At 46.3% G+C, this 23,773-nt stretch overlaps 1 protein-coding gene across 1 annotated transcript; it reads left to right on the forward strand.

Annotated features, from left to right (window-relative positions):
* Positions 1–852: 852 nt before the first annotated feature.
* Positions 853–16,110, forward strand: LOC117480933 (exosome complex component RRP45-like). Its single transcript, XM_034128354.1, is given in 3 exon segments — positions 853–918; positions 14,733–15,707; positions 15,709–16,110. Coding segments are annotated over 3 exon segments (1,353 nt in total). The 3' UTR covers positions 16,021–16,110.
* The last annotated feature ends 7,663 nt before the right edge of the window (positions 16,111–23,773 follow it).

Here is a 23,773-nt window from a genome sequence, read left to right on the forward strand (position 1 = left end):
TAATCCTTTTGTTAAGGCTTCTTAACCGCCTTCGCCTCCGACTCAGCATTTCTATTGCATTTGAATGGTCGATCTGTATTTGTATTTGTGGCTGAGTTATTGGCTTAAATAACTCCGTTACGAAGCTGTATAACACGACCACCAAAACGTCAACTCCATACCGTGTCTGAGGTCGGAAGGTAAACAGAAGCATACAGCGGAAGCGGAAGTTTTTTTTCTTCTTCTCTCGGTTTTTTGGCGAATTGCAACTTTAAGGTGCATACCGCCACCTACTGTACTCGCCGTGAAGTTGTTTGCGGCCTGCCAGGAAAACCAAAGCAGAAGAAGAAGAAGTGACGTCAGCGGCTCATTTGCCTAATCCACCCCCAGGAACTCATTTTGGTGTGAACGCGATCTGCTTTAGTTCGTCAGAACTAAAAGAACTCTCATGAACTAAAGTTCTCATGAACTACTGTGGGAAAAGTACTTGGTGTGAACGCGCCTTATGTCCAGTGAGGTAATTTGTCTGAAGGCTGTAAAAGGGTGCCTGGAAGGAGTAGGGTAGGCAGGTTCCGGAAAAGCATGGGTGGTGGACGAGACGGAGGAGTTGGCTGTGTTGCTGTGTATTATTTCAATTTTGCTTTGGAGGAATGAGAGGAAGGATTCACACTTTGAGGTGGTGAAGGAGTTGGAGATATTATCCATGGGGTTGAGGAGCTTGTTAATAGTTGAAAAAAGGGACTTTGGGTTATTGCTGCCAGATTGTATTACAGAAGAGTAGTGGGAGGAGCGTGCACTGTTGAGGGCATCTTTGTACTGCTGTTGGTGCAGTCTATAAATGTCTTTGTGGATAGTGAGACCAGTTCATTTAGCATGTCTTTCGAGCTGGCGACCTTTCCTTTTGAGGCAACGGAGATGATCGGTGTACCAGGGGGCCGAGTGAGTGAAAGAGACATACTTGGTTTTATTGGAGCGAGTTGGTTGAGACAGGAGGAGAGAGCATTGTTGTAGGTGTTGACCAGGTCAGTAGGGGAAACATTCTGGGTGACGGTGGAGTCAGGGATGGTGTCAGCCAGTAGGGAGACAGCTAAGAAACTGTTCGTGAAAAAAACATTTTTTCCCACCGTAGCTGTGTTGTGCAGAGACGAGGGTGTCCAATGTTAGTGGCCAGCTGACGGCAGGGAGTTGGCGAGATTGTTGACGGCCAACGGCTGGAGGCTGGTAGCAAACGGGCTAGCAGGATAGGGTCCGGTACGCAGGAAAAAGCAAATAGGTAACGGAGAACTACTTGAACAAAGTAGCGATTAGGGTTGGGAACCGAAACTCGTTTCCAGATGAGAACCGATAAGAAAATGCCGGGTACCGGGTAACCATACAAAATACACAATTTTGGTTCTGCTTAACGGTTCCTAAACGCGGTAGACCCTGTATTCCACCGGGTCCGTCTGCGCCGCGGTGACCCGGTGGAATTCAGCGGCGGACTGGCCATCAGTGTGTTCTGGAGAATCACAGAATGGCCGGTCGTCAGCGACAGAGGTCCACAGTTGCCCCGCAGCGAGGCTCCCCCCGCCCTCCCGTAGACAGTTCATGTGCTCAGTCACTTCATAACACCAAAGATGGATCGCGGTAAACGCTCTAAGTGAGGCTCCACTACACTAAAAAAGAAAAAGACAAGGCACAGTGTAATGCCTGTTAATAGCTTGCCACAGGCATAGCTCAGTTAAAATAAAGCACAGCTATTGTGCAATACATTTGTATTGAATGCCAATTTCAGTAGATTTAATCAAACAAAACATAAACATATTGGACATGGCCTGAAAACTGTAACCTCTTCACATTTGGTTGAAATTAGGGCTGTCAGTAGATTAAAATATTTAATCGCGATTAATCGCACATTTTGTATCTGTTCTAAATGTACCTTAGAGGGATATTTTTCAAGTTTTTAATACTCTTATCAACATATGAGTGGACAAATATGCTTTATGCAAATGTTTGTTTATTATCATTGGAACAATGACAAATATTCTCCTGAATATTCTCAACACAACAACCTCTGAACAATGACAAATGTTCTCCTGAATATTTTCAATCCAACCACCTGGAACCTCTCTCTCTTACACTCTCTCCCAACCCTGTCTACTTCTCTGCAGTGCACTCTGCCAGTTGCTCAAACAGACAAGCCTGTTTACAGTTGTCGGCGAAATGCCGCTCCTCTGTCTTCATCTTCAGTTAAAGCATGAGACTTTCGCACTGTGGGTCAAAATAATGCGCTGTGATGTGCAGTCGACACGTTGGATGCGATCCGAATTATCTAACGCAGCCCCTCGTCCTCCACAATGTTAAGCTGTAGCCACCTATTTAGCTATCGCTGTTAAAAGCTTGCTGCTCGTAGAAGTGTCCATGCGTCTCCCCGACAAATTTTCAAGCGTCGTCTGCCGCAAGCAAGCGGCAGGAGCGGTGCTGTCAGCAAGGGCGCGGAATGCCGCGGAACACTGTACAAATCCCGTTTCAATAATTCCCCTCTACTCTAAAGTTGCATCTAAAACGCGATCTGATCTAGCTGTGTATTTTTTGTTATTTTTTATTGTTATATTCAATCTCATTAGCTACAGGCATTTTTGAAGCTTGTAAAGGGAAGATGACAGCTCTCACTCGCCACTCTGCTGTTCCACAGCACCGCTTCCCCTCCCTCTGCTGAAATTATGAATGTAAGGCGTATAGTAATCATATAACACGGCAGGGCCCGTTACAGTTTGTTTGAATCTGATTTCAAATAAACAAAGTCTTGGCTTTCAGAATATTAAACTTGTTTCGGCAAATTCAGATGATAAATACAACTTTGAAAGCTTGTAACGGCATAATTACAAGTGGAGACCGGAGTAACGTAACGTCACAGCAGGCATAACAACAGCCGGTGTTTCTCGTGAGTGTTTTCCCCGGGAAACAAACACAATACACACACAAACGCAAAAATACACAAACACACACACACTCGCGGGCTTCCCCCAGACCAGTAATCCAAACGAAAATATCTTCCCTCCGTTTCTACTTTGATCATTTGCTCCGCTTCCAGAGATAAGGGAATGCTCTGGTTTTTGGACAAAATTAACATGGGATCAATCCCGTCACCGGACGTATTTCGTCTCACTGGAATATTAACGGTCATAGTGAATATAAAATCGTCCCCATGTATCCGGCCAATGACGGGAGAGTTTTGAAAGAGACAAAACACTGTTCCATACATTTAAAAACACTTAAATAATTAAACAATGTTTACCCCAGGATTCAGGCACCTTCCCTGGCTTGTAAAGTGCAGTTATGCGCCCTGGAGGTATTGCACTATTTACAAAATGTATACCCAGGATTCAGGCACCTTCCCTGGCTTGTAAAGTGCAGTTATGCGCCCTGGAGGTATTGCACTATTTACAAAATGTATACCCAGGATTCAGGCACCTTCCCTGGCTTGTAAAGTGCAGTTATGCGCCCTGGAGGTATTGCACTATTTACAAAATGTATACCCAGGATTCAGGCACCTTCCCTGGCTTGTAAAGTGCAGTTATGCGCCATGGAGGTATTCTGATATTTACAAAATGTAGCACTCTGTTTATTTCACACTTCAGCACCACGGACAGCGCCGGACAGCGCTTGAAGGGAAGTGGGATGTTTAGGAAGTCATGCTGCTACCCTATATTAGCACACAGATCCCTCTCCGCATGTAATATGCAGCCACCGGCTGTGTATGTAATAGGGGGACGCATCGGGGGTCTCGGGGGGGTTCCCCAGGTCCGGTAAACAAGAGGTCTGGGGACTTAGATTATTTCACACTTCCAGGAGAGACAACAGGAAAATCACCTCTATTTGCCCGCTCACAGAGCCCCGAAGGACGGACTAGAGACCTCCAGCAGCAGTCCCTAACAGTGGGACTCTGTTTCTTTCACAGCTCCAGCAGAGACCAGGGGAAAATCACTTCTATTTGCCCGCTCACAGAGCCCCGAAGGACGGACTAGAGACCTCCAGCAGCAGTCCCTAACAGTGAGACTCTGTGTATTTCACACCTCCAGGAGAGACCAGGGGAAAATCACCTCTCTTTGCCCGCTCACAGAGCCACGAAGGACGGACTAGAGACCTCCAGCAGCAGTCCCTAACAGTGGGACTCTGGTTATTTCACACCTCCAGGAGAGACCAGGGGGAAATCACCTCTCTCTGCCCGCTCACAGACCCCCAAAGTACGGACTAGAGACCTCCAGCATGGCCCCTTAACAGTGGGACTCTGGTTATTTCACAGCTCCAGGAGAGACCAGGGGAAAATCACCTCTCTTTGCCCGCTCACAGACCCCCAAACGACGGACTAATGACCTTCAGCACCCCGGAGAGCTCCATTGTGAAATATTGCTACTAATCCATAACTTTTGATAACAAGCTCTGTTCGGTTCAGGCTTTTTCTCTTACCCCCCATTTACACGTACCCCGCATCCAACGGTACCATCGCCGAATCTCTAGGACCTCTGGGAGCGGAGTTACGGCAGAGGGTCAGATTCTGAAAATACGATTTGAGAACAGGGCTCTGATCAGGGCTAAAGTAATGTTATAAACTGGTGAAATCTGTTTAAATGCAGGCAGCAGACTCACTGCTTTTAGCAGGGTCTCAGAGAGCCAGAGAGCCAGGGTACAGCACATCGCTGTCTTACCCATAAAACAGGGCTCTGATCAGGGCTAAAGTAATGTTATAAACTGGTGAATCTGTTTAAATGCAGGCAGCAGACTCACTGCTTTTAGCAGGGTCTCAGAGAGCCAGAGAGCCAGGGTACAGCACATCGCTGTCTTACCCATAAAACAGGGCTCTGATCAGGGCTAAAGTAATGTTATAAACTGGTGAATCTGTTTAAATGCAGGCAGCAGACTCACTGCTTTTAGCAGGGTCTCAGAGAGCCAGAGAGCCAGGGTACAGCACATCGCTGTCTTACCCATAAAACAGGGCTCTGATCAGGGCTAAAGTAACGTTATAAACTGGTGAATCTGTTTAAATGCAGGCAGCATACTCACTGCTTTTAGCAGGGTCTCAGAGAGCCAGAGAGCCAGGGTACAGCACATCGCTGTCTTACCCATAAAACAGGGCTCTGATCAGGGCTAAAGTAATGTTATAAACTGGTGAATCTGTTTAAATGCAGGCAGCAGACTCACTGCTTTTAGCAGGGTCTCAGAGAGCCAGAGAGCCAGGGTACAGCACATCGCTGTCTTACCCATAAAACAGGGCTCTGATCAGGGCTAAAGTAATGTTATAAATTGGTGAATCTGTTTAAATGCAGGAGACCTCCAGCAGCAGTCCCTAACAGTGGGACTCTGGTTATTTCACACCTCCAGGGCGGAGACCGGGAAATGTACCTCTCTTTGCCCGCTCACAGAGCCCCGAAGGATGGACTAGAGACCTCCAGCAGCAGTCCCTAACAGTGGGACTCAGTTTATTTCACACCTCCAGGAGAGACCAGGGGGAAATCCACCTATCTTTGCCCGCTCACAGAGCCCCGAAGGACGGACTAGAGACCTCCAGCAGCAGTCCCTAACAGTGGCACCTCCATAACCTTGCACACCGTGAGTCCCCGGGCCCCCACAGTTAAGCACTCCCCCACGGACTAAACACAGGTATTCACACCCACCAGAACCTCGTGCCCCTGGTGACCCTACAAGGGGGGTGGTTTTATTGGTGCTTCTATGTCCGCCCATCAGCATCCATATTCGTCCTTCTTCACGGCACCACCCCCCCTTCTGTGGAGGGTATTCTCGTGCCCCTGGAGACCCTACAAGGGCGGTGGTTTTTATGGTGCTTCTATGTCTGTCCATCAGCATTCATATTCGTCCTTCTTCACGGTATCACCCCCCCTTCTGTGGAGGGTATTCTCGTGCCCCTGGTGACCCTAAAGGGGGTGGATTTTGTTGTGCTTTTATGTCCGCCCATCAGCATCCAAATTCGGCCTTCTTATTGGCACCACCACCCCCCTTCTGGGCTGGAGGTTCAAACACTTTAACTTTTGTTCACCCTCCTCTGGCTTACACCTCCTCCGCCAACACTTGAGCGCTCATCACAGGGTTCAGCACCAAGGAGAGTGCCTCCCCGGTGCTGATGGAAAGTGGCACTTTATCTGCCCCAGGGAACCATCAAGGTTATTGTTTTTTTTTTTTTTTTATTTTATTTGAACAAAAACCACAGTACACACAGCCTAAAACATCAACTATTTACACGTTGCAGTAACAAAAATCACAGTACACACAGACTAAAACATCAACTATTTACCCGTAATACTGCTGCTATAACAGTACTACTAAATTTCTTAACCTACGTTGTGTAGCACCAGGCTGGGGGGTCTTGAGGCACAAAATAAGGCCCACTCTGAGTACTTGGTGAGTGGGTACATTCTTCCATGATTTGCAACAGCCGTTTTTTTTTCTGAGTGCACCCAAAAACTGGGTATACATTTTGTAAATAGTGCAATACCTACTCACAGACCCCCAAAGTACGGACTAATGACTTCCAGCATGGCCCCCTAACAGTGGGACTCTGTTTATTTCACACCTCCAGGAGAGAGTCCGGGAAAATCACCTCTCTTTGCCCGCTCACAGAGCCCCGAAGGACGGACTAGAGACCTCCAGCACCATCCCTAACAGTGGGACTATAATAATAATAATAATTATATACACTGTATACATATTCACAATGTTTAGCGGGGTTCTGGGGACCAAATTAGGCGTCTAATTCTTACGGTGCAACCAGGGCAAACAGGTTGAGTCCACGGCCCCTGCCCCATCATCAGGAGTGTCAACCAGCCCCGGTCCCGACTTCATTGGCCTCTTTCCCTCCCGCTTCCGCTTCCGCTGCTGCTGCCGCTCCAATGACCCATCAGGTGAAGACGAAGAAGCAGTACTGTTATAGCAGCCCTCTTCGGAGGTCTCCCCATCTGACAGCGGTAGACATCCTTCTGATGATGATGCAGCTGCTGCCGCATCTGATGACGCCCTGAACATGGAGCGGATTCTCAATGCCTCCTTTATTCCTGGCGCATTCGCATAGAACCGGTCCGCCGTGTTACGTCGTGACACATAAACCTGGCGAGAATCGCCCGGCTTTCTGGATCTTGGTGATGCTTGATATTGTCAGCCAGGGCAGTGCGCAGGATTGTGAAGGTGACGGCTGTTTCTAGCCCAGCATCAGCCCATGCCTCTTCAAGTGAGCGTTCAGGTTCTTGGAGGCCCGATTCCCCCTTGTGAAAAGGAAGAATTCATTCTGAGGACCCAGCAATGCCTCTTTAATCCCCATCCACCGCATGACCCAGCTAAACTCCTCTACTGTAAGCGCCAGCTGTGCTTCGCCATATGTCTTGGCCGTCTTGTGATCCTGCACATGGATGATGTAGCCCTCAGCAGTTTCCCCTTATGGCTGCCTCTAAGACCTCACTGTTTTTCATGTTTGCGTACACGCCCGTACGGTGGCCATACAGGAGGCTCCAATGGAGGGTGAGATAGCCATAGAGAAGCTTCTGGGTGGTTGATGTCGGCGTGCCGGCCATCAGGTTGAGGAGCTCCGGGATGCGCTTCTCAGCGGCCGCCATGGCGGCGAGAAGCTCCGCCTGGCTCGGCAGACAATCCAGTTTGTTCCTCTTCACCTTAAACTGATGTAGAGTGACTGCCTTATTCAAGTGTTTCATGTTGGCTTTCACCTCTCTCATTATGTGGGTCATATCAGACTGGGTGAGCCTGCACCCCCGGGGCTTTGACTCAGACATGTACCCCATGAACTGGTGCACATTCTTCAGGAAGAACTCTGATGTTGTGACTGCCCGGCCCGGCTTTACAATATACTCGCTCCAGCCACGGATCATCTTCATGTTTCTGAGGAACAGCCAGTCTGACAGGCGGTTAACACCATGGGCCATGTATACTATGAAGTTCTTTATCCGGCTGATCTTCGACACAACATTGTCTTTCTGTTTTACTGTCGGAGCGACACCCAAACAATGATCCAAGTATGTCTGAAGGTACGCCTCCATGCTTCTAGGCAACGTGATTTCACGCATGGTATTCCCCCGTCCATACCCAGTGGACCAGTAATTTGAGGGAGAGGGCAAGTCCTTAGCCAGCTTAGAGGCACGGGTCTTCCGGCATACAGGGGTCTCGCATAAGGGGAACTGCTGAGGGCTACATCATACATGTGCAGGATCACAAGACGGCCAAGACATATGGCGAAGCACAGCTGGCGCTTACAGTAGAGGAGTTTAGCTGGGTCATGCGGTGGATGGGGATTAAAGAGGCATTGCTGGGTCCTCAGAATGAATTCTTCCTTTTCACAAGGGGGAATCGGGCCTCCAAGAACCTGAACGCTCACTTGAAGAGGGCATGGGCTGATGCTGGGCTAGAAACAGCCGTCACCTTCACAATCCTGCGCACTGCCCTGGCTGACAATATCAAGCATCACCAAGATCCAGAAAGCCGGTCGATTCTCGCCAGGTTTATGTGTCACGACGTAACCACGGCGGACCGGTTCTACGCGAATGCGCCAGGAATAAAGGAGGCATTGAGAATCCGCTCCATGTTCAGGGCGTCATCAGATGCGGCAGCAGCTGCATCATCATCAGAAGGATGTCTACCGCTGTCAGATGGGGAGACCTCCGAAGAGGGCTGCTATAACAGTACTGCTTCATCATCTTCACCTGATGGGTCATTGGAGCGGCAGCAGCAGCGGAAGCGGAAGCGGGAGGGAAAGAGGCCAATGAAGTCGGGACCGGGGCTGGTTGACACTCCTGATGATGGGGCAGGGGCCGTGGACTCAACCTGTTTGCCCTGGTGCACCGTAAGAATTAGACGCCTAATTTGGTCCCCTGAATCCCGCTAAACATTGTGAATATGTATACCGTGTATATAATTATTATTATAATCCTGTGTATACATTTTGTAAATAGTACAATATCTCCAGGGCGCATAACTGCACTTTACAAGCAGGGAAGGTGTCAGAATCCTGGGCATACATTTTGTTAATAGTGCAACACCTCCAGGGCGCATAACTGCACTTTACAAGCCAGGGAAGGGTGCCAGAATCCTGGGCATACATTTTGTTAATAGTGCAACACCTCCAGGGCGCATAACTGCACTTTAAAACGTAGGTTAAGAAATTTAGTAGTACTGTTATAGCAGCAGTAGTACGTGTAAATAGTTGATGTTTTAGTCTGTGTGTACTGTGATTTTTGTTACTGCAACATGTAAATAGTTGATGTTTTAGGCTGTGTGTACTGTGGTTTTTGTTCAAATAAAATAAAAAATAAAAAAAAAACAATAACCTTGATGGTTACCAGGGGCAGATAAAGTGCCACTTTCCATCAGCACCGGGGAGGCACCTCTCCTTGGTGCTGAACCCTGTGATGAGCGCTCAAGTGTTGGCGGAGGAGGTGTAAGCCAGAGGAGGGTGAACAAAAGTTAAAGTGTTTGAACCTCCAGCCCGGAAGGGGGGTGGTGGTGCCAATAAGAAGGCCGAATTTGGATGCTGATGGGCAGACATAAAAGCACCACAAAATCCACCCCCTTTAGGGTCACCAGGGGCACGAGAATACCCTCCACAGAACGGGGGGTGGTGCCGTGAAGAAGGACGAATATGGATGCTGATGGGCAGACATAGAAGCACCACAAAATCCACCCCCTTTAGGGTCACCAGGGGCACGAGGTTCTGGTGGGTGTGAATACCTGTGTTTAGTCCGTGGGGGAGTGCTTAACTGTGGGGGCCCGGGGACTCAGGGTGTGCAAGGTTATGGAGGTCCCACTGTTAGGGGCCCATGCTGGAGGGTAATTAGTCCGTCCTTGGGGCTCTGTGAGCGGGCAAAAAGAGGTGATTTCCCCCTGGTCTCTGCTGGAGGTGCAGAGTCCCACTGTTAGGGAGTGCTGCTGGAGGTCTCTAGTCCGTCCTTGGGGCTCTGTGAGCGGGCAGAGAGAGGTGATTTCCCCCTGGTCTCTGCTGGAGGTGCAGAGTCCCACTGTTAGGGAGTGCTGCTGGAGGTCTCTAGTCCGTCCTTGGGGGCTCTGTGAGCGGGCAGAGAGAGGTGATTTCCCCCTGGTCTCTGCTGGAGGTGCAGAGTCCCACTGTTAGGGAGTGCTGCTAGAGGTCTCTAGTCCGTCCTTGGGGGCTCTGTGAGCGGGCAGAGATAGGTGATTTTCCCGGTCTCCGCCCTGGAGGTGTGAAATAACCAGAGTCCCACTGTTAGGGACTTCTGCTGGAGGTCTCTAGTCCGTCCTTGGGGGCTCTGTGAGCGGGCAGAGATAGGTGATTATCCCGGTCTCCGCCCTGGATGTGTGAAATAACCAGAGTCCCACTGTTAGGGACTTCTGCTGGAGGTCTCCTGCATTTAAACAGATTCACCAGTTTATAACGTTACTTTAGCCCTGATCAGAGCCCTGTTTTCTGGGTAAGACAGCGAGGTGCTGTACCCTGAGTCTCTGGCTCTCTGAGACCCTGCTAAAAGCAGTGACTCTGCTGCCCGCATTTAAACAGATTCACCAGTTTCTAACAAGATTTTAGCCCTGATCAGAGCCCTGTTCTCAAATCGTATTTTCAGAATCTGACCCTCTGCCGTAACTCCGCTCCCCGAGGTCCTAGAGACTCGGCGATGGTACCATTAGATGCAGGATACGTGGAAATGGGGGGGTACAGAAAGGCCTGAACCGAACAGAGCTTGTTATCAAAAGTTATGGATTAGTAGCAAGATTTCACAATGTAGCTCTCCAGAGTGCTGAAGGTCATTAGTCCGACAGCCGGTGGCTGAAACCCGAGTAAATGTGTTTAACTTCCCACAGTAAATGGGACCCATGGGACCCTCCCCGAGACCCCCGATGCGTCCCCCTATTTTAGAAACCCGAGGACATATGAAAGACCAAGCTCAGTAAATGACAGTAAATGTGCATTGGCATATACAGCCGGTGGCTCTATATTATATGCGGAGAGGGATCTGGGGGGATCTGGAACGCTACTTTTGGGGATCTGGAACGCTACTTTTGGTAAGCAGCACGCTACTTTTGGTAAGCAGCACGCTACTTTTGGTAAGCAGCACAGTTACTTCGTGGACAAAAATCCCATCCGCTTATACAGGCATTGGACATTTATGGTAGGATCAGGGATGTGCCACCTTTTCAGGTGTAAGCAGCACAGTTACTTCGTGGACAAAAATCCCATCCGCTTATACAGGCATTGGACATTTATGGTAGGATCAGGGATGTGCCACCTTTTCAGGTGTACACAGAACTGGCAGAATGACTTCCTAACTATCCGGTGGCTGTATATTATATGCGGAGAGGGATCTGGAGAATACCTCCATGGCGCATAACTGCACTTTACAAGCCAGGGAAGGGGCCATAATCCTGGGTATACATTTTGTAAATAGTGCAATACCTCCAAGGCGCATAACTGCACTTTACAAGCCAGGGAAGATGCCTGAATCCTGGGGTAAACATTGTTTAATTGTTTAAGTGTTTTTAAATGTATGGAACAGTGTTTTGTCTCTTTCAAAACTCTCCCGTCATTGGCCGGATACATGGGGACGATTTTATATTCACTATGGCCGTTAATATTCCAGTGAGACGAAGTACGTCCGGTGACGGGAGTGATCCCATGTTAATTTTGTCCAAAAACCAGAGCATTCCCTTATCCCTCGGGCACTTAGCGATTAAACAGATCCTGTATCTTGCTTATTTCTCCTGACACTTTATCTTTAGTGACCTGTGTAGCATCCTATACATCACATGTAAGTGATTATTCTGATACCATCATGTTTCATCGGTTATAAACTGGCAGAGGTGGGGACTCGAGTCACATGACTTGACTCGAGTCAGACTCGAGTCGCATATTTTTTTACTTGAGACTTGCTTGACTAACATTGATAAAAGACTTGACTTGACTTTGACTTGGTATTCATGACTTGAGACTTGACTTAAGCTTGAGACAGATGACTTGAAAGGACTTGTCTGTTTAAAATTAAATATTTGCGTTTGTTTTTGTAGTGAGATATTACGTTTCGTTTTTTCGAAAAACGTGATTGGGTGATTATAGCGCCGTGCGCGCAAACCTGGCAACCCACTAGACGGCAGGAGTGTCAGTTAACATGGCAGCGGCTAGCGTTACTCCAAAAATAGTGAAGTTTGGATTCAAGGATTATGTTGTCGATGACGCTAATAAGAAGAGAACAGCGGTATGCAGGGTCTGCAGCATAAAGATCAGTGACACGACCACCACAACATCCAACTTCATTCGTCACTACAAAAAAACCCACAGAGAAAGGTGCGTGAATGTGTTGTGTTAGCTAGAAAGCTAACGTTAAGTTTAAGCGACTTGGTTTCAAATCGATTAAGCATTACAAAGAGAAGACAACACGGTAAATGGACACTAGAACCGCCAAGGGATTCATTTTGACTAACCCTGATACTGACGGGCTGTCAGGAGAGGGAGAGAGAGAGAGAGGAAAAGAGATGCCTCGTTTATTTCCCCTGTGTTATCAGAAGTTACTGTAAACTGTTGAATAATGTAGTTCATCTACTTTTAGTAGTTTGTTTAAATGTTTTAATTATGTTGTTTTTGTTTGTAGAAGTGCATCATTCTTTGATTTATTGTGAAATGAATCTGAACTTTTTGATCTGTTATGATGATAAACTGAAGCCATTTCAAAATTAACCCAATTAAGTGAGTTTTAAATCGTCCTACTTAGTTTATAAGGAAATTATGAAGAGGAACAAATTAAATGATTTGAAAATGATATCTATGTAGGTGCTGACGCTGTTGGCGGTTCTAGTGTTAACAGACATTTAAATTAAATATGTGTAATGGCAAATGCCATATATGATTTTCTTACCTGGAATTCTGCCTTTTTGAACAGACTTTTTGATTGAGTCCTAGCTATATTGTCTGCAGTTCTAGGGTTAATATGAATCTAATATGATTGTCATCGGTCTAAATTAGATTTCAAATGATTAACTGTGTATGTAATGAAGATCATAGTGTGGGTTAAATCCATTTTCATAACCACTGTCTTTTAACTGATTTAAATGCGGAAACTGGGCTTATTCATCAGAATTTCGTATGACTTGACTTGACTTGACCTGACCTGAGCAATGACTTGACTTGACTTGCTTGACTCTTACCACAGTGACTTGGGACTTGCTTGATACTTGTAGGTCAAGACTTGAGACTTGCTCATGACTTGCGCATGTAGGACTTACTCCCACCTCTGTAAACTGGCGAAGCTTTATTTATTGTGTCCCACCCCAAATATGTGGCTTTGAAAAAGATAATTGCATTGTATTTCAAAATGGCGTCCATCAACACAAGCACTATTTATAGAAAGAGAAATGGTTAAGTTTGTAATTACCAGTGTTGTGAGTTCAATATTTTAATTAATTATAGTAAGGGAACATCTTGGGAGTTAGTGTAGTGAGTTTCAGAGCAGTGTAATAATTATTTGACCTAAAACTAAATGTTTTTATGAATGTCCTCTGAGGAGGACATGGGGATTTGCTAACTTTTTATTTCCCCCATTTTACACGACACAAATGGAGGCCACTATGGGCCAAAACACGTAGGTTTCTGTAGGGTTCATGGCAGACGGATGCAGTTGCTCTCAGGAGGATATATAATAAAGGTGTGTTAACTGCTGAGCCTATTTACTGTGCATACGACACACCTGGCACAGTTTATTAATTTCACACAGGTTACGCAATCCATAGCGCGTGCATGTCGTCGTCCAATCCTTTTGTCAATCCTTCTTAACCGCCTTCGCTTCCGAATCAGCATTGCTATTGCATTTGACTGGTCGACAATCTGTATTTGTGTTTGCTTAAATAACTCAGACGAAGCTCATGTCTGAGGTCGGAAGGTAAACAGATGCCTCATATACAGCAGGTGGGCGTGGCAGTATACGCGGGAGGTTCTTCTTCTTCTCTCGGTTTTCTGGCGGATTGCAACTTTAAGGTGCATACCGCCACCTACTGTACTCGCCGTGAAGTTGTTTGCGGCCTGCCAGTAAACCCAAAGCAGAAGAAGAAGTGACGTCAGCGGCTTCATTTGCCTAATCCACCCCCAGGAACTCATTTCGGTGTGAACGCGATCTGCTTTAGTTCATCAGAACTAAAAGAGTTCTCATGAACTATTGTGGGAAAAGTACTTGGTGTGAACGCGCCTGTTACGTTCCCTACTGGGCTAGGGGAACCAGAGGGAAGTAACAACATATTAAATAACCGGGAGAGAGAAAAAAGGAGAGGAAACTGAGCTATAAAGCCACAAAGTGAGGTTTTAATGAATAACGAAAAAGGGCTCACCAGCCAACTTGCAAAGCAAACCAAAATAAACAATACACGAACAAACTGGAGCACATCTCCTAACACTTCACAAAAACACAGGCCTCACACAGAGACAGAGACATGCTGCACACATGCAGCCAGAGGAGAAGGAGAGAGCGACTGCAGCCTTCCTCAGGTCCTATATGGAGGCCCTGATTGGGGATTGGGAGCACCTGGGGAGAGGCTGCACCTGGGGAGAGGCTGCTCCTGGGGAGAGGCTGCACCTAGGGACAACCAGAGGGAGAGAGAGAGACACACACACACACACAAAACACTACGGCACGTAACACCCCCCCCCCCATAAAACACACGTTATACCGCTCACAAGCAGCCAACACCGGAGCAACACATGGAGCACACACATCACACGGAATACACACATCACTCACTGAACACAGATCCACATCGCTCTGAGCCAGGTCACACCGCTGTCTAACTGTGAGCGGGATTTCCTGCTCAAAGCCATCGAGGAGAAAAAGCGCCTGGATGGACGACAGACCTACGACTACAGAAAGATGAAGATCACGTTTGGGACTGACTATGGGTGCTGCTTTGTGGATCTCGGAAAAACCAGGGTCATGGCACAGGTGTCAGGTGAGCTGGTGGCTCCTAAAGAGAATCGACCAAACGAGGGAATCATGTTCTTCAACATCGAGCTGTCACCCATGGCCTCACCAGCATTTGAACAAGGCAGACAGTCAGAGTTGTCAGTGAAGCTGAACAGACAGCTGGAGAGATGCTTGAGGAACTCCAAGTGCATTGATACTGAGTCCCTGTGTGTGGTGTCTGGAGAAAAGGTGTGGCAGATCAGAGTGGACGTTCACATGTTGAATCACGACGGGAACCTGATGGACGCGGCCAGCATCGCTGCCATCACCGCTCTGTGCCACTTCAAGCGTCCTGACGTCGGCATCCAGGGAGATGAAGTCACTGTGTACAGTCCAGAAGAGAGGGACTCCATTCCTCTGAGTATCTACCACATGCCCATCAGCGTCAGCTTCTCCTTCTTCCAACAAGGAACCTACCTGCTGGTGGACCCCTGTGAACGGGAGGAGCGGGTGATGGACGGCCTGCTGATGATCGCCATGAACAAACACAGAGAAATCTGCTCCATCCAGTCTAGCGGGGGCATCATGCTGCTTAAAGAGCAGGTTATGAGATGCAGTAAAATAGCCAGCGTAAATGTGTCTGAAATCACAGAACTCATCAGCAAAGCCCTGGAGAACGGCAAGAGAGCAAGAAAAGCAGGCGGGAGGTGTGGTTTTGCGGAGTCAATGCCACAGGAGCGAATCACAGCTCTTAAAACGGACGAGACCTCGGTGGAGATGACTGATGCGTCAGAAAGAGCCAATGACATCGTCGAGAATACCGAGGTCCCGCCTCAAAACGGTGCCTTCCCCAGTGGTGCCTGCGCCAGGGGTGGGGCAGGTGGGGCAGGGCCTGCAGAACACCTGGGGACTGGAAGAGGAGGAGGATGGTGATGAAGAGGAGGAAGAACAAAAAATGGAAGAGGAACAGGATGAAAAGGAAGACAGTAGAGAAGGAGATGTGGTTGAGATATCTGACAGTGAAGAGGAGGAAGTGGTCATACTTCATCCAGAAACACAGGACAAATCTTCTAAAAATGCAGCATCCAGTTCCAACCAGAAGGGGGCAGAAACGTCAAAACAAAGACAGAAAAAATGAAAGCAAGAACTCCTTGAACTGTATATAAGGCTCAGACACTGCACCATGCCTTCATAAGGAAGGCCGAGGTCCTGGATAAGTAATTATAATGGCTGTGAATTGGAATCAAATAGATGCTACAGAAACACTTTGATTCGGTGATAGTTCAGTTCTTGTTTGTAGCCCTTTGAATGGATACAAAAAAACGTACTGCGCTTGTATAGAACATGTTTTACATTTTTTATAAACAATACAAATATGTAAAAGGTCTTTGATGATATTGAATTCAGAAAATTCTTCTCACCACAGTTTGATGTTAAGCAACGATTTAAATTTGCAAACTGATGGATTTTGTAAGAAAAAAGGAGAGGAAACTGAGCTATAAAGCCACAAAGTGAGGTTTTAATGGATACAAAAAGGGCTCACCAGCCAACTTGCAAAGCAAACCAAAATAAACAATACACGAACAAACTGGAGCACATCTCCTAACACTTCACAAAAACACAGGCCTCACACAGAGACAGAGACATGCTGCACACATGCAGTCAGAGGAGAAGGAGAGAGCGACTGCAGCCTTCCTCAGGTCCTATATGGAGGCCCTGATTGGGGATTGGGAGCACCTGGGGAGAGGCTGCACCTAGGGACAACCAGAGGGAGAGAGAGAGACACACACACACACACAAACACTACGGCACGTAACAGCGCCTATGGCTTATACTTGCATATCTAAACCGAATGCCTCTCCGTTGTCCTCAGTTTTAATTTCATTAAGCTGTGAGGACTGACGACCAACACACTTGTGTGTTTTGAAATGATTACGCCATTTAAATATTTTGTCACAAACTTTGCAGCTGTATGGTTTCTCTCCTGTGTGGACTCTCATGTGTACCTTTACACTTCCACTCTGTGAAAAAGCTTTCTTACACACAGAGCAGCCAAATGGTTTCTTTTCAGCACTACGTCGTGGATCACTGACAGATTCTTGTCTATTTTCAGTGATTGTGAGCCTGACGCAGGTTCTCTGGTCTCCTTCCAATCAGCACTGTCTTCTGTGTCAGGTTCAGAAGAGTCTTCAGTGTCAGGTTCAGAAGAGTCCCCAGTCTCGTCCTCAGTCTTTGGTTGTAAACTGCTCTCTGGATCTGAGTTCCTGGCTGGTTCTGGTCCTCGACAGTCATCTCCATCAGCTTCTGTTTCCATGTGTTCAGTTTGTCTTTGATGAGGCTGTGAGGAAAGAGGTTTCTCTTTATCATCTTCACTCTTCACAGGGTCAGGAGTGAAAGTGGACTTGGTGATATCAGCCTCCTCCAGCTCCTGAAGCTGCTCTCCCTCCTGACTTATCCTGAGTTCCTCCTGTTCCTGCTTCATGTGTGGGGGGGGCTCTGGGTCCTCCTGGTCAAGACTGGTGCTCCACTCCTGCTGGTCAGGGAGAACCTCTTCTTTAACCACCACCAGCAGCTGGACGTCTGCAGGAAACAGGAAGCACACAGTCAGAAAAAACTGTTAAGTGTTAGCATTTAAAAATCTAATCACCATTACAATGGGAGACTTTTTGCAGCCCTAATTAATGCCTTTGTTTTTATACTTTCATATTATCTTTCTGATGGGGCTTTCCAATGCGATTCCAGGGCCGGTTCGGAGCTAGAGCCTGAAAAGTACCGGTTTTTCCTGTTCACACCGCAGCGGAGCCGGCTCTAAGCTCCTAATCCCGGTGCTTTTCAAGCACCAAATAATTGTCGGCTTAGAAGCAAGAACCGCTTACTTCGGAGGCGGGGGCAGGGTCAACCTGAGCAATAACAGTGTATGGCGAGTACGGCAAATGAAAGTTCTAACAAGCAGTAGCGCTGACCAAAGTGACTAGAACCCAACCACACACTTATTAAAAAAAACACACTTTATAAAGTCAGGCAACACTAACCAGGCTTCGTGTGATTCTGTTTATTTGTACCCTACTTTGACCATCTGTTCGCGATCATTGATCATTGTGGAGAGCAGGCAGACGTTTTGTTTTGTATTATAGCAGGTATCGGATGGAATCAATACATGGGCTGCACAGGTTGTCATGACTCATGTCCGACTATCACAAGTAGATAGTCTTGAGAAGTAGTTATTTAATTTAATCTGGCTTCGTATGATTAAAAGCAACACGATCATCGACCCAACGCCGTTGGGGAGAAAATCAGTGACGTAAACGGTGACGTCATGACGCAGCAGCACCAGTCGGGTTCTCGGCGGTGTGAACAAAACGGGGGCTGAAAAAAAAACCGGTTCCGAACCAGAAAAGCTCTAGCACGGAGCTAGAACGGGAACTGCGTTGGTGTGAAAGGGGCATTTGTCCCACCTGTTGTGTATTTTTGTTGGCTCAATTCACCTTATGTAGCACAACCCTTTCCACTTCCAGTTAAAAATGAAAAAGGGGTTTTTCTTCTGGTTTAGCACTAGCTGCAATGTAAACAAATAATTGTATTTGGGATCATTCACAGATACACTACGCCTATTATTCCTATATTGAATAGTAATACTCGGTTACAAATTAAATTCTGCATTTAAACCTTATTTAAAGGACACCTATCATGCTATATTTAAATGATATATTGTAGGGCCATACCTATATAAGGTATATTTATACATTTCTGTTTTCAAAATACCAAACAGATCATGCATTTTAGACATGCCTCATTTCGCTCTATGTGCTGTTTGCTGTCTACGGGGCTGATTCTGTGAGCTGCAGCTGACCACGCCCCCCTGCAGGAGAGGGGAGCCGTGCTCTGATGAAGTCAGAAGAGGGGGAGAAAAATAGATCTCCGTCCTCCATGTTATTATAGGCCTATAGAGTCGTTATTCATTTGTTTTAAAGCTCAATAAATAACAAAGAAGACCTTTGACCGGCACTTTTCTAATTTTGTCCGGAAGATTTAAACTTTAACGGACATCTTGACCGGCGAAAGTAACTGAAACTGAAACTCTGCCGCACGGTCCCCTCGTTCCTTGGAAGAGGCGGAGAGGTGGGTGTTTGTCATCTGCTGGTGGACTAACCGGAGAGAATTACAGTGCTTGCCTCGACGGGGAGGGATTGCATTGAATTAAAGCAGCGGGAGCAAACGCTTGCCTCGGGGAGGGAGAAAGAAAGCCACAGCGGAGAATAAACAGAAGGGTAACCATGGTAACTATGGGCGGGAAGTCTTCGTCGCTGCTTTTGTGGCAGACTACAGCGCCACTTACAGGCCTGGCATATGTACTACAGCGTCTCCAGCGCTTTCGAGCGGCAATGGCCGGCCGTGGCCCAACCCCACATTCCCCTGATTGGTGGAGTTGGCCCAATAGCCGTAGCGCCACTTTACTGACGTCAGGAAAGTGTTCAAATCTGGATCAGTTTTTATCAGATCCGTTGCAGCCCCTTTTTTAGAGATTTGGGTATGGAGGAAAATAGAGAGGGTTGTGTTTTCTGATACTTGGTGAGTTCCCTGGAACACCGGGGACACATATTCATGTATAAAAGACGTACAAAAGTGCATTTTGCATGATAGGTCCCCTTTAAGTAAAAGTACGCAAGTATTAACAGAAAAATTAACAGCACCTTCTTATGTAAAAGTAATGATACTGCAATAAAATGTTCCCTGTCAGTGTTTGATTTATGACGTTTGATTATTTTGTATGTTGCATTTTACTGCTGGACATGTTTAAGGTTGTAAATGATGATAGAAGAGGGAACTCGCAATCTGAATTCACCCAAAATGTAATTTTTTATTATTTTCTTTTTAACATTTAGTTGATTTTCTTTCTCAAGATGAAAAAATAAATACATACATTTGACAATGAATAAATCATTTAAAAATACATTTATAACAGGGAACATTAAAAAAGAAGAGAGATAAATAGTGGAACAATTGCAAAAGATAACGTTTAATATTTTATGAGTTAAATATTTTCTACATTTATTTTTAATATTACTTTTGGGTCAATATAATTGCATGATCATTCACTTATTAGTTCATTGTAAAAAGGGTTAACAAAGGGTTTAAAGTGTTAATCAGAATCAGAATACCTTCATCAGTCCCAGAGAGGGGAAATGTACGTTGTTACAGCAGAAAAAGAGCCAGCTTAATGTTACATATGTTACATGAATTAGAAAGTATTGAAGTAAAAAAAAAAGTAATGATATAATAAAAAATATAATAAAAAGTTACACAATTTACAAAATACACATCCTGTAACAGTTCTTAGGATTTAGCAGCCAGGTATATATATTGCACAAATAGGCTGCGCGATTATGGCAAAAATCATAATCACGATTATTTTTGGTCAATATTGATATCACGATTATTAAATACGATTATTCATTGACTTTGAAAACATCCATTTATTGAACTTTAAAAAAAATTATAATAATAATTTGAACAGTATGTTTTTAACAGTTGATTACCCTGAACTTTAAGTATAATTCAACTGAAAAAACTATTAAAAAGATAAAATAAATTATACATTTAAATAAATAATATAAAAATAATAAATACCAATAAAGATCCACACATATTTTGGAGCGCACTTCCACGACCTACTAAACATATATAAATACCGTTTTCGACTGTCTTTCTGGTAGCTCTGTAGCCCCATCCACGAGTAACGTTACCACGTCAGGTATGTTATGTGTACACCTTAATCTTCCTCCAGAAGAACCGTTAGGCCTTTTGCAGCATACCTGTATGCCCCACCTGTGTTGCTCTGTACTACTGTATTTTTGCAGTAAATACTTGTTTTTTGTTTGTTTTTTACAGTTCTGTAAGTTCACATTATTTACAATTTGTTCAGTTCATTACCTTTTTACCAAATATTATATTTTGACCTTAATCGAAATATTCGGTTATTTTCAAAAGCTTTTTTAGTCTGATGCTTCGATTCATTTTAAACGGACCGTTCAACAAAAGGATACCCAAAATCTAAATATTGGATTGTTCTTTCTTAGCAAGATCCCATTTTCATTACAAATGTGGTCTGACCTTGACTTGAAGATGTAGTCCATGCTATCCTTCTGGACAACAATCTCTATTACTTTATTGTAAAAGTCCTCCCTATCTTCCTGTAGTTTCAAAAGTCTAGTTTGTTGTTTGCGTCTACCGTCTCTGCGTAGAATAACAGTAGCAACAAGAACCTGTGGGCTCACGTGCGCCCCCTTCAGTGCGGCAGAGGTTATGGCTGCCTCCCCTGGTGCTTTTTCATTGCCGTTGTATGATGAGACCAGCGAGCCTACATATCATATATACATGAAATAAGTTATTTAGAGACTATGGATGGCGAGGATAAATGTAATAAAGGGATCTACAAACATTACATTGGTGACCTACAGTGAGATGGGAACAGGCATGCGCTTAGGGCCCGCTTTCCAGCCAGTTTCTGTGGGGTGACGCATTCTGAGCCTCACCTCACCCCACAGGAACTGACTTGAGCGCGCTCACAAAATAAGTGCCCGCGCTAAATTAGTGCCCGTGCTCCAGCAAGTTACTGTGGGCTTACGAGAGGCAGAGCACGCCCCTGCCTCACTTCTCATCGCTCCCGTAGCGGAGCTCGGCAAATTTGCTGATTTTGACTATAAAAAGCGATTGGAATCATACAGAAATCACACTTACAACACAGATCAGTGGAGACATTTTATTATTATTACTATTTAGTTTTTCTTTAGTTGTTTTTCCGTTACATTGGAGTATGACAGGTGAGGCTCTGCCTCCCCTGCCTCCCCTGACTGCACGTCGCTGAAATCTATCTAACTATATCTAAATTCTCAATGTTTGTCTGTCACTTTACTTCAATCGCCGTCCCTCTTCGTCTGCCGCCGTCTCTCTTAGTCTCCAGCCGCAAACATTTCGAGGATGCAATCTCCTCCGCTCTCCACCCAGCCCTCACACACCTGGACACTAACACTAAGGCTAAGACTAAGGACCCATATGTCAGAATGCTATTCATAGACTTCAGCTCAGCATTCAACACCATCATCCCCCAGCAGCTTGTACAAAAACTTACAGACCTAGGCCTCAGTCCCTCTCTCTGCAACTGGTAGCTGGACTTCCTCACAGAGAGACCACAAGCTGTACGGGTCAACAATAACACCTCAGACACCCTCATACTGAGCACGGGGGCCCCCCAAGGATGTGTGCTCAGCCCCCTTCTCTTCACTCTGCTGACCCACCACTGCAAACCCATCTTCAGCACCAACCACATCGTGAAGTTTGCAGATGACACCACTGTGGTGGGTCTCATCAGCAACAACGATGAGACTAACTACAGGAAGGAAGTGAACCAGCTGGCCCTGTGGTGCCAAAACAACAACCTCTTCCTCAACCTGGAGAAAACAAAGGAGATAGTTGTTGACTTCAGGAGAACCCACCGTCGACCCCCTCTCCCCCTGACCATCAACGGCGCTGCTGTGACGCAGGTGACCAGCACCAAATTCCTTGGGGTGACCATCACTGATGACCTCACCTGGGAAAACAACACCACCGCACTAGTAAGGAAAGCCCAGCAGCGCCTGTACTTCATCCGGAAGCTCAAGCGAGCCGGAGCATCACCCCCCATCATGCTGTCCTTCTACCGAGGCGCCACCGAGAGCATCCTCAGCAGCTGTATCACGCTGTGGTTTGGAAGCTGCACCGCCGCCGACCGCAAGAGCCTGCAGCGCATAGTGAACTCTGCCCAGAGGATCATCGGTGCCTCACTCCCCTCACTACAGGACATATACAACACCCGCCTCACCCGCAAAGCACTCAGCATTGTGGGTGACTCCACCCACCCCTCCAACAGCCTCTTTGTTTATTTGTAGATATCTACTAAAGCATACAAATAAAGTGTGTAATGTCGGCCTGTTACTTATATTATTGAGTGATATATATTATACACACTGTTCTGCTTTCTGCACTGGCCTCAGCAGCTGTTCTCACTGTAAATGTCGGCTCACAATTAAAGCAGTTGTATTAAAAACATACATAGCCTAATATCCAGAGGAGATGCGTTTATTGAGTAAACAAACGGTAAAGGGCAGAAAGTCTGCACAACCCACTGCAGCAAAAATCTTGCCTAGGGCAGCAAATTGGTCAGAACCGGCCCTGGTGTCATCCCCACAGCACCCTCCATTTGAAACATGTTCCCACGGCTATGTTTAAATTGTACTATTTGAATTAGCTGAGGCGAGGGCCAATTCAAAATGGCCAGCGGGCTGCATTTGGCCCCCGGGCCGTTGTTTGGACACCCCTGGTTTAAAGTGTTTATGAAGAGTAAAGGGAACAGACCTGCTCTGTGTATCCGAAGCTGAGGCTGTAAAACAGCGTCCAGTAGTTTCTGGAGTCTCTCGTTCTCCTCTTTGGAAAGAGACAGCTCCTCCTCGAGCTCTGCTATCCTTTTTTCAAACAGAGCAAATATCTCTTCAGCAGCAGCAGTGAGTCGCTGCTTCTTCAACGACAGCAGCATTTGGACTTTACTCATGTTTACTCGATCACCTTTTCCTGCAAACTCCGTTAAACACACCGTTTCTCTCTCCATCAAACTCTCAATCTGACTAGTGTTGCTAACGTGTTTCCAGCTAGCATGCTAAGCTAGCTCCTATAGTCCGAGGTAAACGCTCCAGAAAAAAAGAGCACAGTGTCTATTCGGAGGTTTATCCAGAAACACAGATGATGGATCAGTAGTGCTGGAGCTCACAAACGCTTTCTCAGGAATACAGAGAGAGGGAACCGTAGCGACGAGACGCCTCCTCGATCCAGGTTAGAAAGTTCTTCTTCTTCTTCTTCTT

This window comes from Trematomus bernacchii, unplaced genomic scaffold, assembly GCF_902827165.1.
Source record: "Trematomus bernacchii unplaced genomic scaffold, fTreBer1.1, whole genome shotgun sequence".
Taxonomy (NCBI): Eukaryota; Metazoa; Chordata; class Actinopteri; order Perciformes; family Nototheniidae; genus Trematomus; species Trematomus bernacchii.